We start from the raw sequence: 21973 nt of genomic DNA on the forward strand, positions 1-21973 counted from the left end.
AGGTGCTCACTAAGCACTTGCCTTAAAAGTCTATTGAGGCTTTAAGGGGAATCTTTGTCTATTTGTATCTACGTGTACCGGCGCATGCGCATACATGCGTGCATGTACTTGCGAGTGGGTGTACCTGCATGTGCATACTGGTTGTGCGTACCTGTGCTTGCGTACCTGTGCTTGTGTACCTGCACGTGCGTACCTGCACGTGTGTACCTGCACATGCACGTGTGTACCCGCACATGCACGTGTGTACCCGCACATGCACGTGTGTACCCGAGCGCGTACCTGCGTGTGCGGGTGCGCGTGGCCACGCGTGTCATGTGCTGGATACAGCGTGCGCGGTGCTCCTCGTAGTGCAGGTCGCGCGTCACGTCCTTCAGGTCCTGCATGTGCGTGCGGATCAGCATCGTGCGCAGCTTCGCCAGGTCGCAGTGCTCGCTGCTGTCCACTGCTCCGCAGGGGGGGACGCGGCGAGGGGGGGAGGGCACAGAGAGGAAAAACACGGGGATAGGGGACACGGAATACAGGCGACACAGCTGCCAAGCCACATCTGTCAAACCGCGGCCGTCAACCAACAGCCGTCACACCTCAGCCGTCACACCGCTGGAGATGTGCGGAGCCACGCCGTCCTCACCCTCAGCGATTCCCCATGGGTAGAGGCGGCCGCGCACCCGGCGCCCTGAAGCCTCCACAACCGCGCTGCCACCAATCACTGCGAATGGGATGCTGGCCTAGAGAGCACAGGGACACACGCAAATACGCACGCACACAGACAAAAGTCCCTCATATAGCCTTAACAGACTTGGGGAAAGTGTTCGCGAGTAGCACCTATGAAAGCCGGCACGGCACACGAGGGGTGGGTGGATAGCACCACGCGCGGCCGCCTTTGTCTCCCTTGTGATGTTTACACGTTGGCACCAGGTCGTCATTTGCGGCTGAGTCGGATCGCCGAGTTCATCGCGCAGTGGAGCTAACCCCCCTATGCTGCCGCTCCACCTAAACACACAGAAGCAGCCACTCCAGAACATTCAAGGTTTTTTCCCCAACCCATTCCAACCATTCTGCCGAATTTTGCTCTCGCGTGCGGCAGCAGCAGCGATGTGGTTCAGGAGCTCGATGCCAATGTCGAAGTCTGCTGCTGTCACGACGAGAGGGCTTCAGCAGAGTTCGTGTCGCTTTGCTAACCCTACGCAGTCGACTCCGGGTTACGATATTGTTCCGACTGCCAGGTTGCGTTGCACACAGCTCGCAGACGGAGCAATGAGCTCCATTCCTTCGTAGGCGTGAGACACGGTGGCAAGATATTAACTACCTCGCCCAGTATACAGGAGGTTGTGGGTTCGATCCCGACCCTGACCCCTGCTGTACATTTGGAGTTTGCGTGTTCTCCCCGTAGTCGCGTGGATTTTCGTCTGGGTCCTCCACATTTTTCCCTTCACATTTAGAATCAACATCAATATTTGGCTGCTATATATTTCCACGTCATAAGCCACTTCGTTGGGCTATCATTTGTGGCCAGGTCGCTTCTGAAAAAGAGCTACGTTGCTCAGTGGGCCTTATCTGGTAAAATAAAATTAGTTTATCGTTTAGTTTAGACGGATTTGCGGTGGCGCAAGGCGGCGAGGGATGGCGACTACAACGATGATGACAAAGATGGATGGTTGCGACAATGAGGGCGATGCGATTTGCTCCACCGGCCTCCCCGCACATACCTTCAACTCCTCGTCCTGCCTCTTGAATTCATCATCCTCGTCCGAGTCGCACTCCGGGAACTGGTAGATCTTAATGTCGTTTTCACTCAGCTCCTCTTGGACCTGGGAGAGAGCGAACATCGGCATCGACCAAGGGGCGATCGTACGGTTGGGTGATCTGATGGAAGAGTGGGGTCATAGGTTGTGCTGTGATTAGGGCTGTAAGGGAAGGCTCTCACTCCCACTTTTGTTGTCAAATTTACAGCTGCTGAATAGAGGCCCAAAGCAGCCAGCAACAAATTGCACAATTGAAGGTGTAATAGATAAACGTGGATACGTTTCTTGAGCAAGGTGTGTGTGTATACTATATATACCACTGTGTGTGTATACTATATGTATACCACTCTGTATATACTATATATATAGCACTGTGTTTGTATATAATTACGTGTCTGAGTCTATACATGCCCATGTGGGCATGTATGTAGCAGTGCTGGCCACTCACCCCATTGTGTGCCATGCCGGCCTTCACAGGTGCTCGCTAGCAGCACTTGCCCCTACAGTCCGTTAAGGGTAGATGTCTTATGTACGTAATCAGGTATGTGTAAAGTGGGGAGCGGTGGCACAGTCGTTAAGGTGCTGCCCTACAAACCCGGCGATCTGTCTGTTAAGAGTCTGTTAGAGTCTGTTAGAGGCTACACAGGGGATCTTTGTCATTGTCCCCGTGCGAGCAAGGCATCACCCTGCGTTTGAGCGTCTCCCTCTCCCGCATGGTGAGCGTGTCGGCCTTGGCGATGACGGGAACGATGTTCACCTTGTTGTGCAGTGCCTTCATGAACTCCACATCCAGCGGCTTCAGCCTGAGACACGCGCGGCAGCGGTCAAAGCAACGGTGAACGATAGCCACCACGAGCCACGTGGCCCTGGGCACCGGTCTCATCCCGACAGTGGAGTTGACAAAAGTGTCGCGTATCCGCCGCAACCACCGCCGCCGCTATTACCATGGGGAGTGCGGGCACCGTCCCCGTGGGGAGCGTGTGCTCACCCGTGCCCGTAGGGAGCGTGTGCTCACCTGTGCCCGTAGGGTATCGTGTGCTTACCCGTGCCCGTAGGGAGCGTGTGCTCACCCGTGCCCGTAGGGAGCGTGTGCTCACCTGTGCCCGTAGGGTATCGTGTGCTTACCCGTGCCCGTAGGGAGCGTGTGCTCACCCGTGCCCGTAGGGAGCGCGTGCTCACTCGTGCCCATAGGGAGCGCGTGCTCACCCGTGCCCATAGGGTATCGTGTGCTCACCCGTGCCCGTAGGGTATCGTGTGCTCACCCGTGCCCATAGGGAGCGTGTGCTCACCCGTGCCCGTAGGGAGCGTGTCCTCACCCGTGCCCGTAGGGTATCGTGTGCTCACCCGTGCCCGTAGGGAGCGTGTACTCACCCGTGCCCGTAGGGAGCATGTGCTCACCCGTGCCCGTAGGGTATCGTGTGCTCACCCGTGCCCGTAGGGAGCGTGTACTCACCCGTGCCCGTAGGGAGCATGTGCTCACCCGTGCCCGTAGGGTATCGTGTGCTCACCCGTGCCCGTAGGGAGCGTGTACTCACCCGTGCCCGTAGGGAGCGTGTGCTCACCCGTGCCCGTAGGGAACGTGTGCTCACCCGTGCCCGTAGGGCGAGATGAAGTAGAGGCAGCAGTGGACGCGCGTGTCCTGCAGGTTCTTGCGGTCGAGGCCGCTCTCCTCACGGAAGTACGACTCGAACTGCTCCTCCACGTATTCCACCACCGGCTGCCAACTGCTCAAAAAAAGACAAAGATCCCCCGTGTGGCCTTCAACAGACCGCACCTATGAAGCTTGGCACGGCGCACGAAGGGGTGGGTGACCAGCACCACGCCCGGCCGCCTTTGTTTCCCCCCGTTGCTGATGCTTTACACACCGCACCAGGCGCTCAGATTAAGGCCAAGCCCCCGTAGGGGAGGCCCAGGACCAGCTCAGACATTCGTCGCCGTGGCCGTGAGCGGGAATGTATGTTAAACTTCTTTTGCACCATACAAAACCAAACATGCTAATCGGAAGTGTGGGGAAGGACAACGAGACATGCTGTTGGCATGAGTGACGCTATATAAAATGAAAATATTATTATTAAGTCTCCTCACCACGACCTCCTCCTTACCACCGCCAACTCACCACTCCGTGTTGTCGATGGCGTCGGCAAACCCGGGGGTGTCGACCAGGGAGAGGCGCAGTCGCACGCCCTTCTCCTCGATCTCCAGCGTGCGTCGCAAGATCTCCACCGTGCGCGCGATCCGCTCTGCGGTGGAGGAGACCTCACCGTCACGGAGCACAGTGGTCCCACACAGAGGTCCCACGCAGAGGCCCCACACAGCCAACCGCGCTCATCGGAGGTGCGGGTGAGACTCTCGGACGGTGACAGCAGCAGCACAATTCCAGAAGGGGATTGAATGATCTCCGATTAGTAGACCATACTTCACCACCACGGTCGCCCACCACTGATGTTAGCCGTGCCTGGGAATCCAACCCAGGTGCAAATTTCGTGACTGCAGCCGACGAGGTTATCCGTCGTGAGGATCCTCCAACTACAGCGCTCGGTGCAGATCAGCACAGCTCTGCTACTTTGGCACGATGTCCGACGTTTCCTTCCACGTGCCGTACGGGAGCTCATTCAGGAACTGTTCAGCTCCCGTGTTTGTTGTGTGTTCACATGTGCACGTGTGTGCATGCGTTTACACGTGCAGCGGTTAGCACACTGTGCTATGAACCCGGCGACGCAAGTTCGATTCCTGCTCACGTCCAACACCAGTGATGATTATCTCTAACGGTCCTGGGCCTCCCCTAGGTCGACTCAGCCTCAAACGAGTACCCAGTGAGGCGTGTAAACATCACCACTAGGGAGACAAAAGCAGCCGGTTTTGGTGTTGGCCACCCACCGTGTATGCCGTGCCGGCCTTCATAGGCGCTACCCGCTAACAGCACTTGCCCCAACAGTTTGTTAAGGCTATACGGGGGATCTTTATCTTTTTAGTTTACACGTGTGCACGTGTGTGAATATGTCAGTGTGTGGGAGCGATAGCGCAGTGGTTAAGTGGCGGCGCACTACGCTACAAACCCGGCCACCAGAGTTCGATTCCCGCTCACAGCCATAAACATCAGTGACGAAAACCTGAACCTGCTCATGAACCTCCCCTAGGTCGATTCGACCTTAAATGACTACCTGGGGCAGTGTATAGTAAACAGCATTGGGGAGCCAAAGGCGTACGGGCGCGGTGCCGATCGTACCACCTGCTCGTGTGCCGAGCCGGCCTTGATAGGTGCTACTCGCAAACAGCACTTGCCCCAGCAGTCTGTCCGGAGGCTATATGGGGAACCTTTGTCTGTGTGCGGTGGTGTCGCATCTCTTGCCGTCAGCGGGCAGCAGCACGCGGTCGTGGTAGAGGTCGGTGAGGAAGAGGCTGTTGATGAGAGTCGACTTCCCCAAGCCCGACTCGCCTGGGGACCAGGGGTCGGAGGAGAGGATGGGCATCGATGAGCGTGGGGACCAGGGGGCAGCAGGAGTGAATATTGCACGGCATCAAGTCTGCATTCACCACACTAGCTTGTGGTGAAACATGCAACAAACGCGTTTTCTGCTCGTTGATTTCGTTAATTATCTGAAATTGTCCTTGATATTCGGACAAAACCAAATGTTGTGAATCCCAAGTCACTTCCATCAATCCCGACATTCCCGCCCGCCCGCCCGCACTCCACTCGCGCCCACAGCAGCGTGCTTACTCAGTGCCCGGAGAATATCTGGGAGAAAGCAGGAGGAGAACTCACCGGCCACCATCAGCGTGAACTCGAAGCCTTTCTTCACGGACTTGCGGTGGACTTGGTTGGGGAGTGTGGCAAAGCCAACATACTCCTTGTCATGATCCTGTGTGTGTGTGCACACGTGAGTGTACGCGTGTGTCAGACAAGACAGCAGTAAGGCAAGCCGCGTAAAAAAAGTCGCACTGTCATGCAGTAAGTTGGCCGGGGGTTGGCCATTCTGAATCTTTGTGGTTTTATTTTGCTGTAATTGGTATAACTCCATCCCAGGGGTCCCGTGATTCCATCCAGGAGTCAAATATTATTGGCCACGTTTCGCCGCGCCGTTTGTACTGTTACCGGTTTGGTCCGTTCTCCTCGATAAAGTTTTGTTTACTTTCTGAGCCTCACTTCTATTCATAATATCTTTTATTTATATTGCTATCGTCATAATTACTTTAAGATAGTTTATCTAAGAACTGTGGGTCTCGGAACGTTGTCCGCTGTCTGCGTCACGTGGAACACATGTACACACAAATGGAACACATGTACACACACACGCGGAACACGTATATACACACGCGGAACACGTGTACACACACACGGAACACGTGTACACACACGCGGAACACGTGTACACACACTGAGATCTCAATCTTAATTTGAATCGGTTCTCTTAACGAAAGCAGCGGTAATTGCTTAGCGTGTTACATGGGGCGTGTTTAACAATCATCAGGCGCGTGTAGCGTGAGACGAGTTGTGTTGTACTTGAATGGGGAGGAGTAAATTGTTAAACGCGGAAAGACGGAGCATGGTGGTGGTGGTAGCGCCAGGAGGACTGGAGTTGTGAATACCCTGCATTAGATTTCGATTTAAAGCTTTTGTGACTGCAGGGATTCATATTCTTGGTTCTTTCGGTAAAGTCACGTAGAAGTAAAAAAATAAAATATTTTAGTAAATAATAAAATAATACAGATAAAACCGATTTTGTTATGTTTTCTTTTTATTATTTCCCTTCTACGTGACTTTACCGAAAGAACCAAGAATATGAAACCCTGCATTAGATTATACAATATTTACTCCAACTCTTACTATCCATGGATCTCTCTTTCTGTTCGATGAAGAACTGGCCGAATCCCGAAGGGCCACTGCAATTGGAGCAACGCGGACGTCCAGAATGAACTCCTCAGTCCAGAATGAACTCCTCAGCCCAGAATGAACTCCTCAGTCCAGAATGAACTCATTCCAGAATGAACTCCTCATTCCAGAATGAACTCCTCATTCCAGAATGAACTCCTCATTCCAGAATGAACTCATTCCAGAATGAACTCCTCATTCCAGAATGAACTCCTCAGTCCAGAATGAACTCATTCCAGAATGAACTCCACATTCCAGAATGAACTCCACATTCCAGAATGAACTCCTCAGTCCAGAATGAACTCCTCATTCCAGAATGAACTCCTCATTCCAGAATGAACTCCTCAGCCCAGAATGAACTCCTCAGTCCAGAATGAACTCATTCCAGAATGAACTCCTCATTCCAGAATGAACTCCTCATTCCAGAATGAACTCCTCATTCCAGAATGAACTCCTCAGCCCAGAATGAACTCCTCAGTCCAGAATGAACTCCTCATTCCAGAATGAACTCCTCATTCCAGAATGAACTCCTCATTCCAGAATGAACTCCTCAGTCCAGAATGAACTCCTCATTCCAGAATGAACTCCTCATTCCAGAATGAACTCCTCAGCCCAGAATGAACTCATTCCAGAATGAACTCATTCCAGAATGAACTCCTCAGTCCAGAATGAACTCCTCAGCCCAGAATGAACTCCTCATTCCAGAATGAACTCCTCATTCCAGAATGAACTCCTCATTCCAGAATGAACTCCTCATTCCAGAATGAACTCCTCATTCCAGAATGAACTCCTCAGTCCAGAATGAACTCATTCCAGAATGAACTCCTCATTCCAGAATGAACTCCTCAGTCCAGAATGAACTCCTCATTCCAGAATGAACTCTTCATTCCAGAATGAACTCCTCAGCCCAGAATGAACTCATTCCAGAATGAACTGCTCAGTCCAGAATGAACTCCTCAGTACAGAATGAACTCAGTCCAGAATGAACTCCTCATTCCAGAATGAACTCCTCAGCCCAGAATGAACTCATTCCAGAATGAACTCATTCCAGAATGAACTCCTCAGTCCAGAATGAACTCAGTCCAGAATGAACTCCTCATTCCAGAATGAACTCCTCAGCCCAGAATGAACTCATTCCAGAATGAACTCATTCCAGAATGAACTCCTCAGTCCAGAATGAACTCCTCAGTCCAGAATGAACTCAGTCCAGAATGAACTCCTCATTCCAGAATGAACTCCTCAGTCCAGAATGAACTCCTCATTCCAGAATGAACTCCTCAGTCCAGAATGAACTCCTCAGTCCAGAATGAACTCATCAGTCCAGAATGAACTGCTCAGTCCAGAATGAACTCCTCAGTCCAGAATGAACTCCTCATTCCAGAATGAACTCCTCAGTCCAGAATGAACTCCTCAGTCCAGAATGAACTCCTCAGTCCAGAATGAACTCCTCATTCCAGAATGAACTCAGGCCAGAATGAACTCCTCAGTCCAGAATGAACTCCTCATTCCAGAATGAACTCCTCAGTCCAGAATGAACTCCTCATTCCAGAATGAACTCATTCCAGAATGAACTCCTCAGTCCAGATTGAACTCATTCCAGAATGAACTCCTCAGTCCAGAATGAACTCCTCATTCGAGACCCAAACATCATCGCGCACCCCCTCTTGCCTGTAACATTCCCCGCTGAAGACAACGGTTGAACCATCGACCAATTCATCGGAACGTCATCGGCAGGCCGATGCGCACGTCTCCTTCGTGAATGCAACATTAAAGACACAAACCAAAGGAGTGCGACTGTGGCCATGCAACTCAAACTATGGACCCGCATAACAAACTCATAGAGATACACAGAGACCCATAGAGATACATAGAAACACATAGAGACCCATAGAGATACATTATATACACCACGCACAGCAATTCGACTGTAGTCATGCAACCCACGCCATGGTTCCGCATATTAAACCCATAGAGACACATAGAGATACACAGAGACCCATAGAGATATGTTAAATAGACAAGCCACAGCAGTGCGACTTTGGCCATGCAACCCACACTATGGACCGCACAGTAAACCCAGAGACCCAAAGAGATACATAGAAACCCATAGAGATACATAGAGACAAATAGAGATACATAGAGATCCATAGAGAGCCATAGAGACTCACCGAGATACATAGAGACTCACAGAGATACATAGAGACTAACAGAGATACATAGAGACTCACAGTGAGCCATTATCTAGACAAGCCACAGCAGTGCGACTGTGCCCATGGCACCCACACGAGCGACCGCCACAGTAAACCCACTGCGGTCTGCGCTCCTACAACGGAGCAGGAGGAGGACAGCAACAGGAGACGAACTCTCTCCCTCCTCAAGCCCTCAGCAGCAGCAGCAGGAGGACAGCAACAGGAGACAAACTCTCTCCCTGCTCAAGCCCTCTCGTCGTGACAGTAGGAGCAGCAGCAGGAGGACAGCAACAGGAGACGAACTCTCTCCCTGCTCAAGCCTTCTCGTTGTGACAGTAGGAGCAGCAGCAGGAGGACAGCAACAGGAGACGAACTCTCTCCCTGCTCAAGCCCTCTCGTCGTGACAGCAGCAGCAGTAGATCTCGACATTGGCATTGAGCTCCTGAACCACATCGCTGCTGCTGCAGCCATCATTCACGATAAGATAATTGCTCGAAACATCCCCGGTTATTTATATATATACTTTTAAGGCCACACACAGCGGTGTTATTGACGAACGCATTGCGTTTGTGTTTCTCTCCAATATTTGAAGTGCAGCCATTGCCCTCGACCCTCGGGCATCGAATACGCACGCGGAGGGCGCAGTAGCAGAGTGCGTGACGATCGCCATCGCATCGGGAATCGTTGCGGTGACCTTTTTCTGCTTTTCCACTGCAATCGATCTCCCGGCTCCCCCCCACCTCCTCTCGGTCAGGACTCGCCCCCCCCCCCCCCCCATGAATGTCGCCCTCCACCCGGGGGCTGTGTAGAAGAGGGCATCGAAATAAAATACCAAAACAAGGTAAACTAACAGTAAACTTTTATTTTACCAGGAAAGGCCCACTGAGCCACATAGCTCTTTATCAGAAGCGACCTGGCTATCACAGATGATAGCGCAGCAAAGTGGCTTATCATGTGGACAATTATATCAGCCAAATACTCTAAACGTGTGGTGTTGATTCTAAATGTAGAGGGGAAAACCGGAGGACCTGGAGAAAAATCCACGCTACCACGGGGAGAGAGACATGCAAACTCCAAATATACAGGCGTCAGGGTCGGAACTGAACCCACAACCTCCTGCATACCTGGCGAGGTAGTTAACATCTCGCCAATGTGAGGTGTCAAGGACGCACCAACACACACTCGCAATGCAAGTGGCTGCAGCAAGATCGCCATGTCGATACAAACGACTAATTAGCCGTAGAGAGGTTCATCCGCGTCGTGAAAGGGTAGGGGAGGCACAGGAAGGAGTGGAGAGGCGAGGGGAGCGAAGAGGATGGGTGGTGAAGAAAAGGTTGGAATCGGTGCAGTTTGAGGCAACTGCGATTACTTCCTTCTGATATTAGGAATCCACTGGGGCTATGCACTTTTAAATCACTTAGATTGAAAACTAATTTCTTTAGAACTGCTTTTTGTGTTTAGTTTGTTGTCCTTCCCCCTGCACCTCTAATTAGCACGGTTGGCTACGTACGATACAAATATTGAGGGTCCTCAAGGGCACCTTGCAGCGCACTGAGCTCCTCAGCTCGATTGGCAGTGCCTGCCCAAAATCACGAATCACTGCGGTTAAATGATCCGAACATTTGAAAAAATGATCAGTCCTTAATCAGATTTTTTTCTCATCTGAAACGCATTAACAATTAATACCATTGGCTCGTATACAAACATCCCCTATATTTCCATAGGCTTTAGGGGCAAGTGCTGTTAGCAAGCACTTATTAAGGACGACACGGCGCACGAAGAGGTGGTGTGGATAACACCACGCCCAGCCGTCTTTGTCTCCCCAGTGCTGAATTTTACACACCGCACCAGGTAGTTATTTAAGACCGGGTCGACCTAGGGGAGGCCCAGAACTGGTTTAGATATACAGCAGTCGTCACTGCTGTTATCCGTGGCCAGGAATTGAACTGTGGATGCCAGGTTCGTAGCTAAGTGCACGACCCTACCGGCTGGGACACAAAGACAAAGATTCCCCGTGCAGCCGTTTCACAGATTGTTGCCGAAGGTGCTGCTAGCGAGCACTTATGCAGGGCGGCACAGCACACGAGGGAGTGGGTGGCCAGCACCACCCCCGGTCACCTTTGTCTCCCTTGTGCTCATATTTACACACCACACTAGGTACTGATTTGAGGCCGAGTCAACCTAGGGGAGTCCCAGGACCGGTTCAGATAATCGTCACTGGTGTTGGTGGCCATAAGCGGGAATTGAACTCGGGTTGCCGGGTTGATAACCCAGTATACTAACTGCTACACTACCGCTCCCCGCCTTCATCACACACACACAAACACACTGCCAGCCAAATACCTCCAGGGTGTCATAGGGATTGAACACTGCCCAGGGACTCTTTGGCCGGGAGCTGCCCTGTGAGGCGAGGCTCCCGTCGCTGGGGCTCAGCAGCTCGGCGTCTTCCGCGCTCGGCGCTAGCGCCAGGGCCGCGTGCCGTGCTGCCCTCAGAGTCGCCCCCGCGGTCGCTCCCGTGCCATCTCCGCTGTCGTCGTCTCTCACGCGATTGGTCGGCTTGGAGGTCGCACGGCCTGTGACATCACAAGGGTCCGCGATGCCCACCACTTCTGGGTCACTGTGGGCCTCTTCCTCCCCTTGTTTCTCCGCCTCCTCCTCTTCTTTCTCTTCACGCTCCCCTTGCTCCTCTTCTTCCTTAACCGGGGGAGTTGCCTGTCGCCCCTCGATGCATCGTGGGGATCGGTTTTACGGTTGCAGGAGGATTACGACAAGGATTGACCACGTGTTTGTTATATTCGCATGCATCCGGGAAACATGACATTTGTCATTGGTAGGAAAATCACATGAGGGCAGATGGGTGGGGGGGTGGGGGGAAAAGTCCATGTGAGAGGCAGCACACCACATGCAATGCATCGTGGGGAGTGTGGGATAGGCATGGGAGAAAGATGAAACAGAGCGTCAGCACAGGGGGACAAGGCAGAATTTTGTTTTTGTATGGAGAGTAACCACTGTGGACGTGAGCTGTGGGAAATTGTGACGGTACTGGAGAAGTTGTCGGGATATTTCCTCCAAAAATTTTAAATTAATTTCATATTCTTTAGTTCTTTCGGTAAAGGCAAGTAGATATAAAAAACATAATAATAAGTTTAAAAAATATAAAAATATATAAAAATATAAAAATCCACGACGTTTCGATCGCAACACAAGCAGTCGTCATTAGGCAAACGGAGGTTAGCCTGATGACGACCGCTTGTGTTACGATCGAAACGTCGTGGATTTTTTAAAATTACATTTCTATAATTTGTATTAACTTTCCTTTTTATTATAATATTTTTCTATCTACGTGGCTTTACCGAAAGAACCAAAGAATATGAATTCCTGCAGTAACGAAAGTTTTAAGTTAAAATGAAAACGAATTATTTAGAACTGCTCTTGGTGTTCAGTTTGTTGCCCTTCCCCCGCACTACTTCACTCAACTACCACCCCGGATGCTGTGGATCGGTTTACAATATGAACAATACAATCGTAGCCCCGCTGTTGCTTTCTTTCCAAACTCCATAAGAAAAGAGAAGTACTATAGGGCGAGTATTATGGGACTCCACTGTGGGTCCATGGTGTACTGGGTCATCACGGTGGATGGCAGCAAAATCCATTGTTGGGCAGTACGTCTATGCTGCCCGTGTCTGCATCCCTGCCTTCGCCAACCTGTACTGACCAATACCCATTTGCCGTAGTGACCAACGTGGTGAAGTATGGTCGTAAATTACCCATCCCCCCCCGTGACCTGCACGGCGTGAGAAGGCACTCCTCGTTCAGCAGCGGATCGACATGAGGGCTGCACGTGCACAAGAAATACGAAACTAAACCATTTTTATTTTACCAGGTAAGGCCCGCAGAGCTGTGTAGCTCTTTTTCAGAAGCGACCTGGCTTTCACAAATTATATCTCAACAAAGTGGCGGCTTATCACGTGGAAATTAATAGCAGTAGCGAAATATTCTAAACACATTTTTATTCTAAATGTGGAGAGGAAAACCGGAGGACCCAGAGAAAAATCCACACGATCATGGGGAGGGTCGGGATCAAACCCACGGCTTCCTGTATACCAGGCGAAGTCGTTAACACCTTGCCACCGTGGTGCCCCACAAATACTGTTTAGGTGTCCCCGACACGCCCATTATGACCACCCCTAACCCCTTGAGCCACCGAGTCCCGAGGGTCCCCCCCACCGCGGGAGTAACGACGAACGACGGCCCACGCCGTGCCGGGTCGCACCTGCCGAGCGGGCGGAACGCGAGGGAGCGGCCGGCGGAACCCGCGCACCGTGGAGTAGAGGGCGTCCCCTGCCTCCTCGCCCTCCACTCCGCACCCGGAGTCTGCCCCGATGAGACGGAACCGCCTGCCCAGAGGCAGCACCTTCGGGGGCAGGGCCGGGACTGGGGGTACGGTCTGGGTGGGTTTGGGGGGCAGGCTCTGGGTGGGTTTTGGGGGCAGGGTCTGGGTGGGTTTTGGGGGCAGGCTTTGGGTGGGTTTTGGGGGCAGGCTTTGGGTGGGTTTTGGGGGCAGGCTTTGGGTGGGTTTTGGGGGCAGGGTCTGGGTGGGTTTTGGGGGCAGGGTCTGGGTGGGTTTTGGGGGCAGGGTCTGGGTGGGTTTTGGGGGCAGGGTCAGGGGTGGTGTCGGGACTTTGAGTGCTGGGGAGACGAGGCGAGCTAGGGTAGAGGAATCTCGAACGAGGACTTCCTCCTCTCCTGTGTTCTATATGAGTTTCAGTGTTTGTCAGTGAATGTGTGTGAGCATGTGTGAGTGTGTGTACATTTGATACACAAGGACATGTGTACACACATTCACAAGTGCACGTGTGTATGCATGTGACAAGTGAGCGTGTACACACATGCGAAAGCGCATACACAGGTGCACGTGTGAACACATACACAAGTAGGCTGGTGTGTAAACACACGCGCGTACGTGTCCACACGTCGACAAGTAATTGCACAGGTGAATGTGTCCACACGCGCACCAGCAGTACACACGCAGCTAAAGCCCAAGTATTACAAGTTAACATTTAAATAAGGTGGACTCAAAAGCTTCAGTGTATATGTATGTAATTAATTTGCACCGCAATACGCCCATATGAATAAACAACAAGTAGGTACACACACACACATATAAACACTCTGAAACGTAACCAATTGGATATGTGCGTAATGTATGCACATATGTACACTTAGACACATCACATAGTTTTATAACTGTAGTGACATGGAATGGGTCACTGTGGCGCCTAGCGCTGGTTGCTGGCAGAGAAGGGGATCTCTGCTGTTGTAGCAGCCCCGTCTGTCAGCGGGTCACGTGACAAGCCGGAGAGAGGGAAGTGGGACAAAGGTGACAGAGGGGGCACGTGGGGTAGAGCCGAGAACCTTCAGGTAGGTCCTGGAAGGGGGGCGTGGCCGAGGGCGGAGCGAGGCCATGCTGGGTGGATTAAAGGGGGACTCCGAGCAAGGTTGGCGGCTGTTGTTTGGAGTGGAACCGTCGTGCTACAGGAGTCTTTGTCACCGTCTTCACCTCCTCAGCGTCGTTGGTCAGGCAGCCTCTTAACTCTCCTGACCAGAGTGTAGCTATTCCCTGTGCCAATGAATGCTATTATAAATAGAGTGCATCCCACTATTAGTGTCACAACATGTGCCCTTATACAAATATACATGAAACATACGTAAGTAAAATTATATATGGAACATGATTACTTTAAATCCTTAAATGCATGGTGGGAGAGCAACAGCGGTGATGGAGACAAGAGAGTGAGGATGGGCAGGGAAGCTCGGAACGATGTGTTGGAGTTGTGGACAAGGCGAGGTGGACAACGCAACTTTACAGACACACCTCACACACACGTGTGGCAGAGTGTGAAGTGAGACACGTGGCTGTCAGATTGTGCACATGTATGTAATTCTATATTTTAAAAAAGAAGTTTTGTTGGCTGGCTGCTCTGCAGGTGGTGACGTCACCGCACAGGTTTGCGTGATAATGATCATATGGTAATGATCATAATCATATCATCACGTCTCTGAAGCTGCACACGAGACACGCATTATTGCAATGTAAGCTTAAAGAGGCCACTGAGACCCAGGCTATTGGAAGATTGAATGGCGTGGATGCCCAATACCACAGCAAGAAAACTACATAGGGTGCACGTTACAGACCACCAGCCAACGGGCATTGGACAGATCCGTTCTACTCTCAATCCTGATGTCAAGGACATCATGGGCTCGTTACACAGCGGCCATTCGCCACTAAATGGCGGTGACGTCGACACAGCGCCTATGCCAGGCTAGGGGCACTATGAGACCACATGAAGTGTTGAAAGCTCGTCACTGGACAGAACCAGGTGCACCATCTGTACTCCTCACTGTGACAATTCGCTGCGTTTTATGTGCCCGGCAATCTGCTCATTGTTGTAAACATCGCTCATTCACGGTTGTTGAAAGCCGACAGTCCAGGATCTGAGCTCCTCATACATTCCAGTCTGGTTAAACTCAGGATGGATTGACTGTTTTACACTTTTCACATACACACTCTCATACAAAGACAAAGATCCCCCTCCTTATAGCCTTAACAGAGTGTTGGGATAAGTGCTGTGAGCGAGCACCTATGAAGACCGGCACAGCACACGAGAAGGTGGGTGTCCAGCACGCTCGGCTGTCTTTGTCTCCCCAGTGGCGATGTTTACACACCGCACCAGCTACTCATTTGAGGCGACCTAGGGGAGGCCCAAGACGGTTAATGATAATCGTCGCTGGTGTTGGTGGCCGTGAGCAGGAATCAAACTTGGGTCGCCGGGTTCGTAGCGCAGCGTAGCGCCAACCGCTGCACCACCGCTCCACACACAACAACAACATACACGCACAACAACAACATACACACGCAGCAACAACACACACACACAACAACACACACAACAACACACACACACACAACACACGCGGCGTCGTCACCGTGCGCTCGCGTTGCCCGGGCGACCCCGGCATCGCCTCCCCGGTCCCAGGCAGAAGGAGCCGCTCCACGAGGCGCTCCGGGATGGGGCTCCGCGCCATGGGGCGGGGGGAGCCGCGCTCCGGGGGACTTCAATCTTGGAAGCGAGCAGTCGGGAGTTGCAATGGGGACAGAGCAAGGGCGAGAGACACGCACAGTCAGTTTACACACCCGAGTAAAGGGCACAGGCGCAGCCCTGCAATTTCTTGCTCACGCCTCTGCGAGCGGTAAGGGGCCCCTCGCTATAGGGAGCTCCCGAGAGCGTTCTCTAGAATGGTGCTTGGCCTACTCTTCCACTCTGACCAAGAGTCTAGGAAGAGGTGGGAGTACCCACACTTTACCCCACCATGCGCAATCTGCCGGTCGACTGTGGTCGCTCTCATTTATTCAGCTCGGAGGACAGAGACGTGGGAGGGGGAGGTGGGGTTTAGAAACTTGGCCCAGTGTCTCAATTGCCGAGCCGGGCGACCGAATGCAACCGGCGACCTCTGGATTGTAATCCAGCGCCGTGGAGGCAGCAGCAACAGCGGGGGTTGGTGGATCACACACAGATGTTGCGAAACTCCCTTCCCGTGTACCCCGACTCGTCTGGAGAAGGTGGTACAGCAAACTATGAAATTAAGAGAAACTTTCTAATGTTTTGTTTTAACTTAGCAGGTAAGGGTCACTCAACTATGCAGCTCTTTTTCAGAAGCGACCTGGCCACAACTGTTTGCTCACCGAAGTGGCTTATCACGTGGAAATGTAAAGCAGCAGCCAACTACTCTAAACGAGTGATGTGAATACTAAATGTGGAGGGGAAACCGGAGGACCCGGAGAAAATCCGCGCGGCCACGAGAAGAGAGACACGCAAGCTGCAAATATTCAGCAGCAGCAGGCGTCAGGGTCGGGATGAAACCCACGACCTCCTGTACACCAGGCGATGTAGTTAACATCTCCTAGCCACCGCGGCGTCGAGCGTGGACTGATATACTCTGTCCCTTCTGGATAGCGTGTTGCCCGCTCGCATGCGTGGATACTTCCTACACGAATAGTAAAGACTCACTAATAGGTTGAGAACATCTTAATATATAGAGAACTGCAGAGCAATATTTGGTAGTGTCGGCTCACCGGCTGACAGCTTTGCAGCTCTTGTCCGTGGTTCCACCTCAGCAATTGTGGGATGCAACTGGCATGAACGTTGACACAGATAAATTAAACACACCACGATGCGTGGGTAGGATTGCAAGTCCACTGCGCTGGCCATTACGTCACCGTGGACAACGCGCAAGCGAGCAGAATAACTCGCAGCCTCTTGGATTGTTAGAATCCTCTGTTGTATAACCGGTAACCGCATGAAAAAACCGGTAAAACCTGGTTTCCGGTTAGGTGCACATATACAGTCTGTAGAAATATCTGCAGCAATAAACGCAACACGATTTGTCTTCACCAAAAAAGGTAATATACCGTGTCAGACATAAACACAGGTGATGTTAAGATGTCCACAAACCAAGCAGACGCACATTGCAAGGCATGACGTCTGCATTCACCACCTGTACACCTGTGGTGAGGAAATACGCAAGTGCGTCTGTGGTTAATGCAGACTTGATGACTTGGTGTTTGAACATCCTAACACCTCCTATATTTATGCTAGAAAGCATACAGTATTCTCATATTTATATCATTCAAATTCTTAGTACTGACGAAAAGTTCCCAGGCATTGATATTAACTGAGACGCAGAGGCAGCAGTTGACACTCGTGCAACAGCAGCACGCGCTGGAATTAAACTATGTCTTAAACTAAACTTATAAAACGTATTTTACCAGTTAAGGCCCCACTTCGCTATATAGTTATTTTTCTAAAAGCAACCTGGCCACAAATTATAGCCGAACGAATTTGCTTATCACGTGGGAATTTATCGCAGCCAAACACTCTAAACGCGTGGTGATGTTGATTCCAAATGTGGAGGGGAAAACCGGAGGACCCGGAGAAAAATCCACGCCACCACGGGGAGAGAGAGACACGCAAACTTCAAATATACAGGCGTCAGGTGGGGATCGATCCGATGACCTCCTGTATATCAGGCGAGGTAGTTCACATCTGCACATGAAGCCACTCGGGCCCAGAGCGCGACCTCTGTCTGGGAAACGCGAATCCTTACCTAGGACATTCGCGACGCGCCAGCGGAGTCCGCAGGGAGCAATGGAGAGCGGTTGTCTAGGAGGCAACTCAGGGCGTTGTGTGGAGCGCGGAGGGATTGACAGATTGCTGGCTGGGTGGGTGAGTGAACGGGTTCGTGGTTGTGTGCATGAGTGGCTGATTGGGTGAGTTAGTGGGTGTGTGCGTGAGTAACTGGTTGGGTGAGTGAGTGAGGGTGGGTGAGTGAGCGGGTGAGTGGTGTGTGCGTGAGTAGCTGGTTGGTGAGTGAGTGGTTGGATGTGTGCCGAGTGTGTGGGAGAGTTTATGTGTCGGTTAGCGGATATTTGTATGTTGCGAGTCGATGGGAGTGAGTGGATGGGCAGGTGTGAGCTTGGATGGCTAGGTGGGTGAGTTATTCGGTGTCTAGGTGAGTGGATGTATATGTGGATGCATGTGAGTGGATGTGTGTGTGTTGGTGGGAAGCTGTGTGAATGGGTATGGGTGGGTGGGTGCGTAAGATGATGTGTGTGTGCGTGTGTGAGTGTGCTGTGGGTGGGGAGTCCTGGTAGTGACAGGGTGTGTATCCGACATGAGCTGCTGTTACGTGCTTCTTCGAAACAGGAAAGGCGCCCGCGCCTTTGATGCTTCCTTAACGCAAGCGTCAGCAGGAAAGGGAAGGGGCGAGAGGGTGTGGGTGGGTGGGTTCCCCTCCAAGCATTAAGGTTCACACGTCGAGTGTAGGAATTGTGGAATTAATCCCATGAGGCTCTGCAGAAGGGCAAACATCGTACAACGCACACTGTCCGCACCTATTAAGCTACTACCACAGCGAACGATAATTAGTATTTTACCAGGAAAGGCCCACTGAGCTTTTTCAGAAGCGACCTGGCCACAAATGATAGCTCAACGAAGTGGCTTATCACGTGCAAGTTTATAGCAACCAAATACTCGAAAAGCATGATTGTAAATGTGGAGGGGGAAACCGGAGGATCTGGAGAAAAATCTACGCGACCACCGGGAGAGAGACGCAAACTTTAAATATACAGAAGGCGTCAGGGTCGGGATCGAACTCACGACTTCCTGTATACCAGGCGAGGTAGTTAACATCTAGGGATCGAACTCACGACCTCCTGTATACCAGACGAGGTAGTTAACATCTAGGGATCGAACTCACGACCTCCTGTATACCAGGCGAGGTAGTTAACACATCGGGATCGAACTCACGACCTCCTGTATACCAGGCGAGGTAGTTAACATCTAGGGATCGAACTCACGACCTCCTGTATACGAGGCGAGGTAGTTAACACATCGGGATCGAACTCACGACCTCCTGTATACCAGGCGAGGTAGTTAACATATCGGGATCGAACTCACGACCTCCTGTATACCAGGCGAGGTAGTTAACATCTAGGGATCGAACTCACGACCTCCTGTATACCAAGCGAGGTAGTTAACATCTCGGGATCGAACTCACGACCTCCTGTAGACCAGACGAGGTAGTTAACATCTAGGGATCGAACTCACGACCTCCTGTATACCAGGCGAGGTAGTTAACATCTAGGGATCGAACTCACGACCTCCTGTAGACCAGGGGAGGTAGTTAACATCTCGGGATCGAACTCACGACCTCCTGTATACCAGACGAGGTAGTTAACATCTAGGGATCAAACTCACGACCTCCTGTATACCAGGCGAGGTAGTTAACATCTAGGGATCGAACTCACGACCTCTTGTAGACCAGGGGAGGTAGTTAACATCTCGGGATCGAACTCACGACCTCCTGTATACCAGGCGAGGTAGTTAACATCTCGGGATCAAACTCACGACCTCCTGTATACCAGGGGAGGTAGTTAACATCTAGGAATCGAACTCACGACCTCCTGTATACCAGACGAGCTAGTTAACATCTCGGGATCAAACTCACGACCTCCTGTATACCAGGGGAGGTAGTTAACATCTAGGAATCGAACTCACGACCTCCTGTATACCAGACGAGGTAGTTAACATCTCGGGATCGAACTCACGACCTCCTGCAGACCAGACGAGGTAGTTAACATCTAGGGATCAAACTCACGACCTCCTGCATACCAGATGAGGTAGTTAACATCTAGGGATCGAACTCATGACCTCCTGTATACCAGGCGAGGTAGTTAACATATCGGGATCGAACTCACGACCTCCTGTAGACCAGGCGAGGGAGTTAACATCTCGGGATCGAACTCACGACCTCCTGTATACCTGGCGAGATAGTTAACATCTAGGGATCGAATTCACGACCTCCTGTATACCAAGCGAGGTAGTTAACATCTCGGGATCGAACTCACGACCTCCTGTAGACCAGACGAGGTAGTTAACATCTAGGGATCGAACTCACGACCTCCTGTATACCAGGCGAGGTAGTTAACATCTAGGGATCGAACTCACGACCTCCTGTAGACCAGGGGAGGTAGTTAACATCTCGGGATCGAACTCACGACCTCCTGTATACCAGGCGAGGTAGTTAACATCTAGGGATCGAACTCACGACCTCCTGTAGACCAGACGAGGTAGTTAACATCTCGCCACCGTGGCGCCCCACGCTGGGCGCACGGTGTGGCCAACCCACTCCCAGCCGTCTTTGTCTCCCCCAGTACTGATGTTTACATACCAAACCAGAATTACAAATTTTAGGTCGAGTTTACCCAAGGGGAGTCCGGGACCGGTTCAGATATTCGCCATTGATGTTGGTCGCCGGGTTCACAGCACAGGATGCTAACCCGTTGCGCCACCGCTCCCCACCAATATAGACAAAGTTCCCCCGTGTAGCCTGTAACAGACTGTTGTGGCAAGTGCAGTTAGCGAGCCGCTATGACGGCTGGCACGGCACACGAGTACGGGGTGGGTGGCCAGCATCACGTTTGACCGCCTCTATCTCCCAAGTGGCGATGTTTACACACCGCACCAGATACTCATTTGAGGCTGAGCCGACCTCGGGGAGGCCCAGGACAGATTCGGATAATCGAAATCGGGTCGCCGGGTTCGTAGCGTAGCGCTAACCGCTACCCTTAAAATATAAGGAGGGAGTCGCCACGCTTGGAATCTTGGATAATCTGCTCCAGTCTGACTTTTGGAAGCTTTGGCAATTGCAGTACAGTGCAGTCCTCTGAACAATATGTAGAAATGGTCCACCGAGTGGGCACCCTGCACAGTACTTCTGTGTCCACGAGGCACGAGGCGACGTGCAGGCCTCCTACAGCCCATTGTGCCGTAGTTCTTCACTGTCCTAGTCACAAAAAGCAAAGTTTGTGGGGAATAATAGCCGTTTTCTGTACTTTTGAGGCAATTAGGAAATAACACTTACTACCCACGAACAAAAAAATGTGTGTTACACAGTGTCATCATCAGAGTTGTTTATGAGAATATAAATAACAAGATTGGTCTCCACACATCTGTCTCTCCACATCCAACATAACACAATTTTGTACATATACCATCAGCATAAATTCAAGACAAGCAAAACCTTATATCGATTTCGACACACTATGACTGATCAGCGGTCAGGCTTGCTGATGAGACACTGAATGTGAAAACCCGTCCAGAGTTTTACTCGTCTTAAATCAATGCTGCTCTTGAAATGAAGCACTACCAGAACGCACAGCGGCTGGTAGGTTGACGTGAATAGAGCGATATATTAAGGTGACTATTATCTAATTATTTACTTGTACTCGAAGTCCCGCACGTCGGAGCACACAAACAATAAGATCGGGATGCTAACATACAATGACAGAAAAATAATGGAAACGGATACCGCGATCGTTAATATCTCTATCCGATCGTGGAATATTATATCATGGCAACGCAAGCACACCTCCGATCAGCAGCACGCCTGTCTACAGATGGTGCGAAACACGTCCAACACACACACAGGGCAATTTGGCACCTTTTCAAAAGCACCCCAAACCCGGACATCTCCCGCAGCACAGCACGGGGGTCTATCACCAAACAGTGCAGCATCCTGTGACAAAATTCAACACAGTTAGCGGTAGCAAA

General features: G+C 51.5%; 1 protein-coding gene across 2 annotated transcripts in view; it reads right to left on the reverse strand.

Moving 5' to 3' along the window:
- The window catches only part of LOC116957768 (septin-5-like), a 22869-nt gene extending 4284 nt beyond the window's left edge, over window positions 1–18585 (reverse strand). Inside the window, exons 1-11 of one of the 2 annotated variants that reach the window (XM_032980112.2) lie at window positions 17967–18585; window positions 16936–16993; window positions 15789–15922; window positions 5506–5602; window positions 5092–5178; window positions 3859–3982; window positions 3332–3466; window positions 2428–2545; window positions 1707–1808; window positions 629–725; window positions 280–442 (exon numbers count right to left, since the gene is read on the reverse strand). In XM_032980112.2, coding sequence (XP_032836003.1) covers window positions 280–442; window positions 629–725; window positions 1707–1808; window positions 2428–2545; window positions 3332–3466; window positions 3859–3982; window positions 5092–5178; window positions 5506–5602; window positions 15789–15887 — 1022 coding nt within the window. In that variant the 5' untranslated portion in view covers window positions 15888–15922; window positions 16936–16993; window positions 17967–18585. The remainder of the gene's footprint in view (window positions 1–279; window positions 443–628; window positions 726–1706; window positions 1809–2427; window positions 2546–3331; window positions 3467–3858; window positions 3983–5091; window positions 5179–5505; window positions 5603–15788; window positions 15923–16935; window positions 16994–17966) is intronic. The other variant, XM_032980114.2, reaches the window with a different exon arrangement.
- Window positions 18586–21973: the final 3388 nt, after the last annotated feature.

The sequence above is a fragment of the Petromyzon marinus genome, chromosome 38, assembly GCF_048934315.1.
Source record: "Petromyzon marinus isolate PM22_M1 ecotype Great Lakes invasive population chromosome 38, UKy_Petmar_22M1.pri1.0, whole genome shotgun sequence".
NCBI classification, from domain to species: domain Eukaryota; kingdom Metazoa; phylum Chordata; class Hyperoartia; order Petromyzontiformes; family Petromyzontidae; genus Petromyzon; species Petromyzon marinus.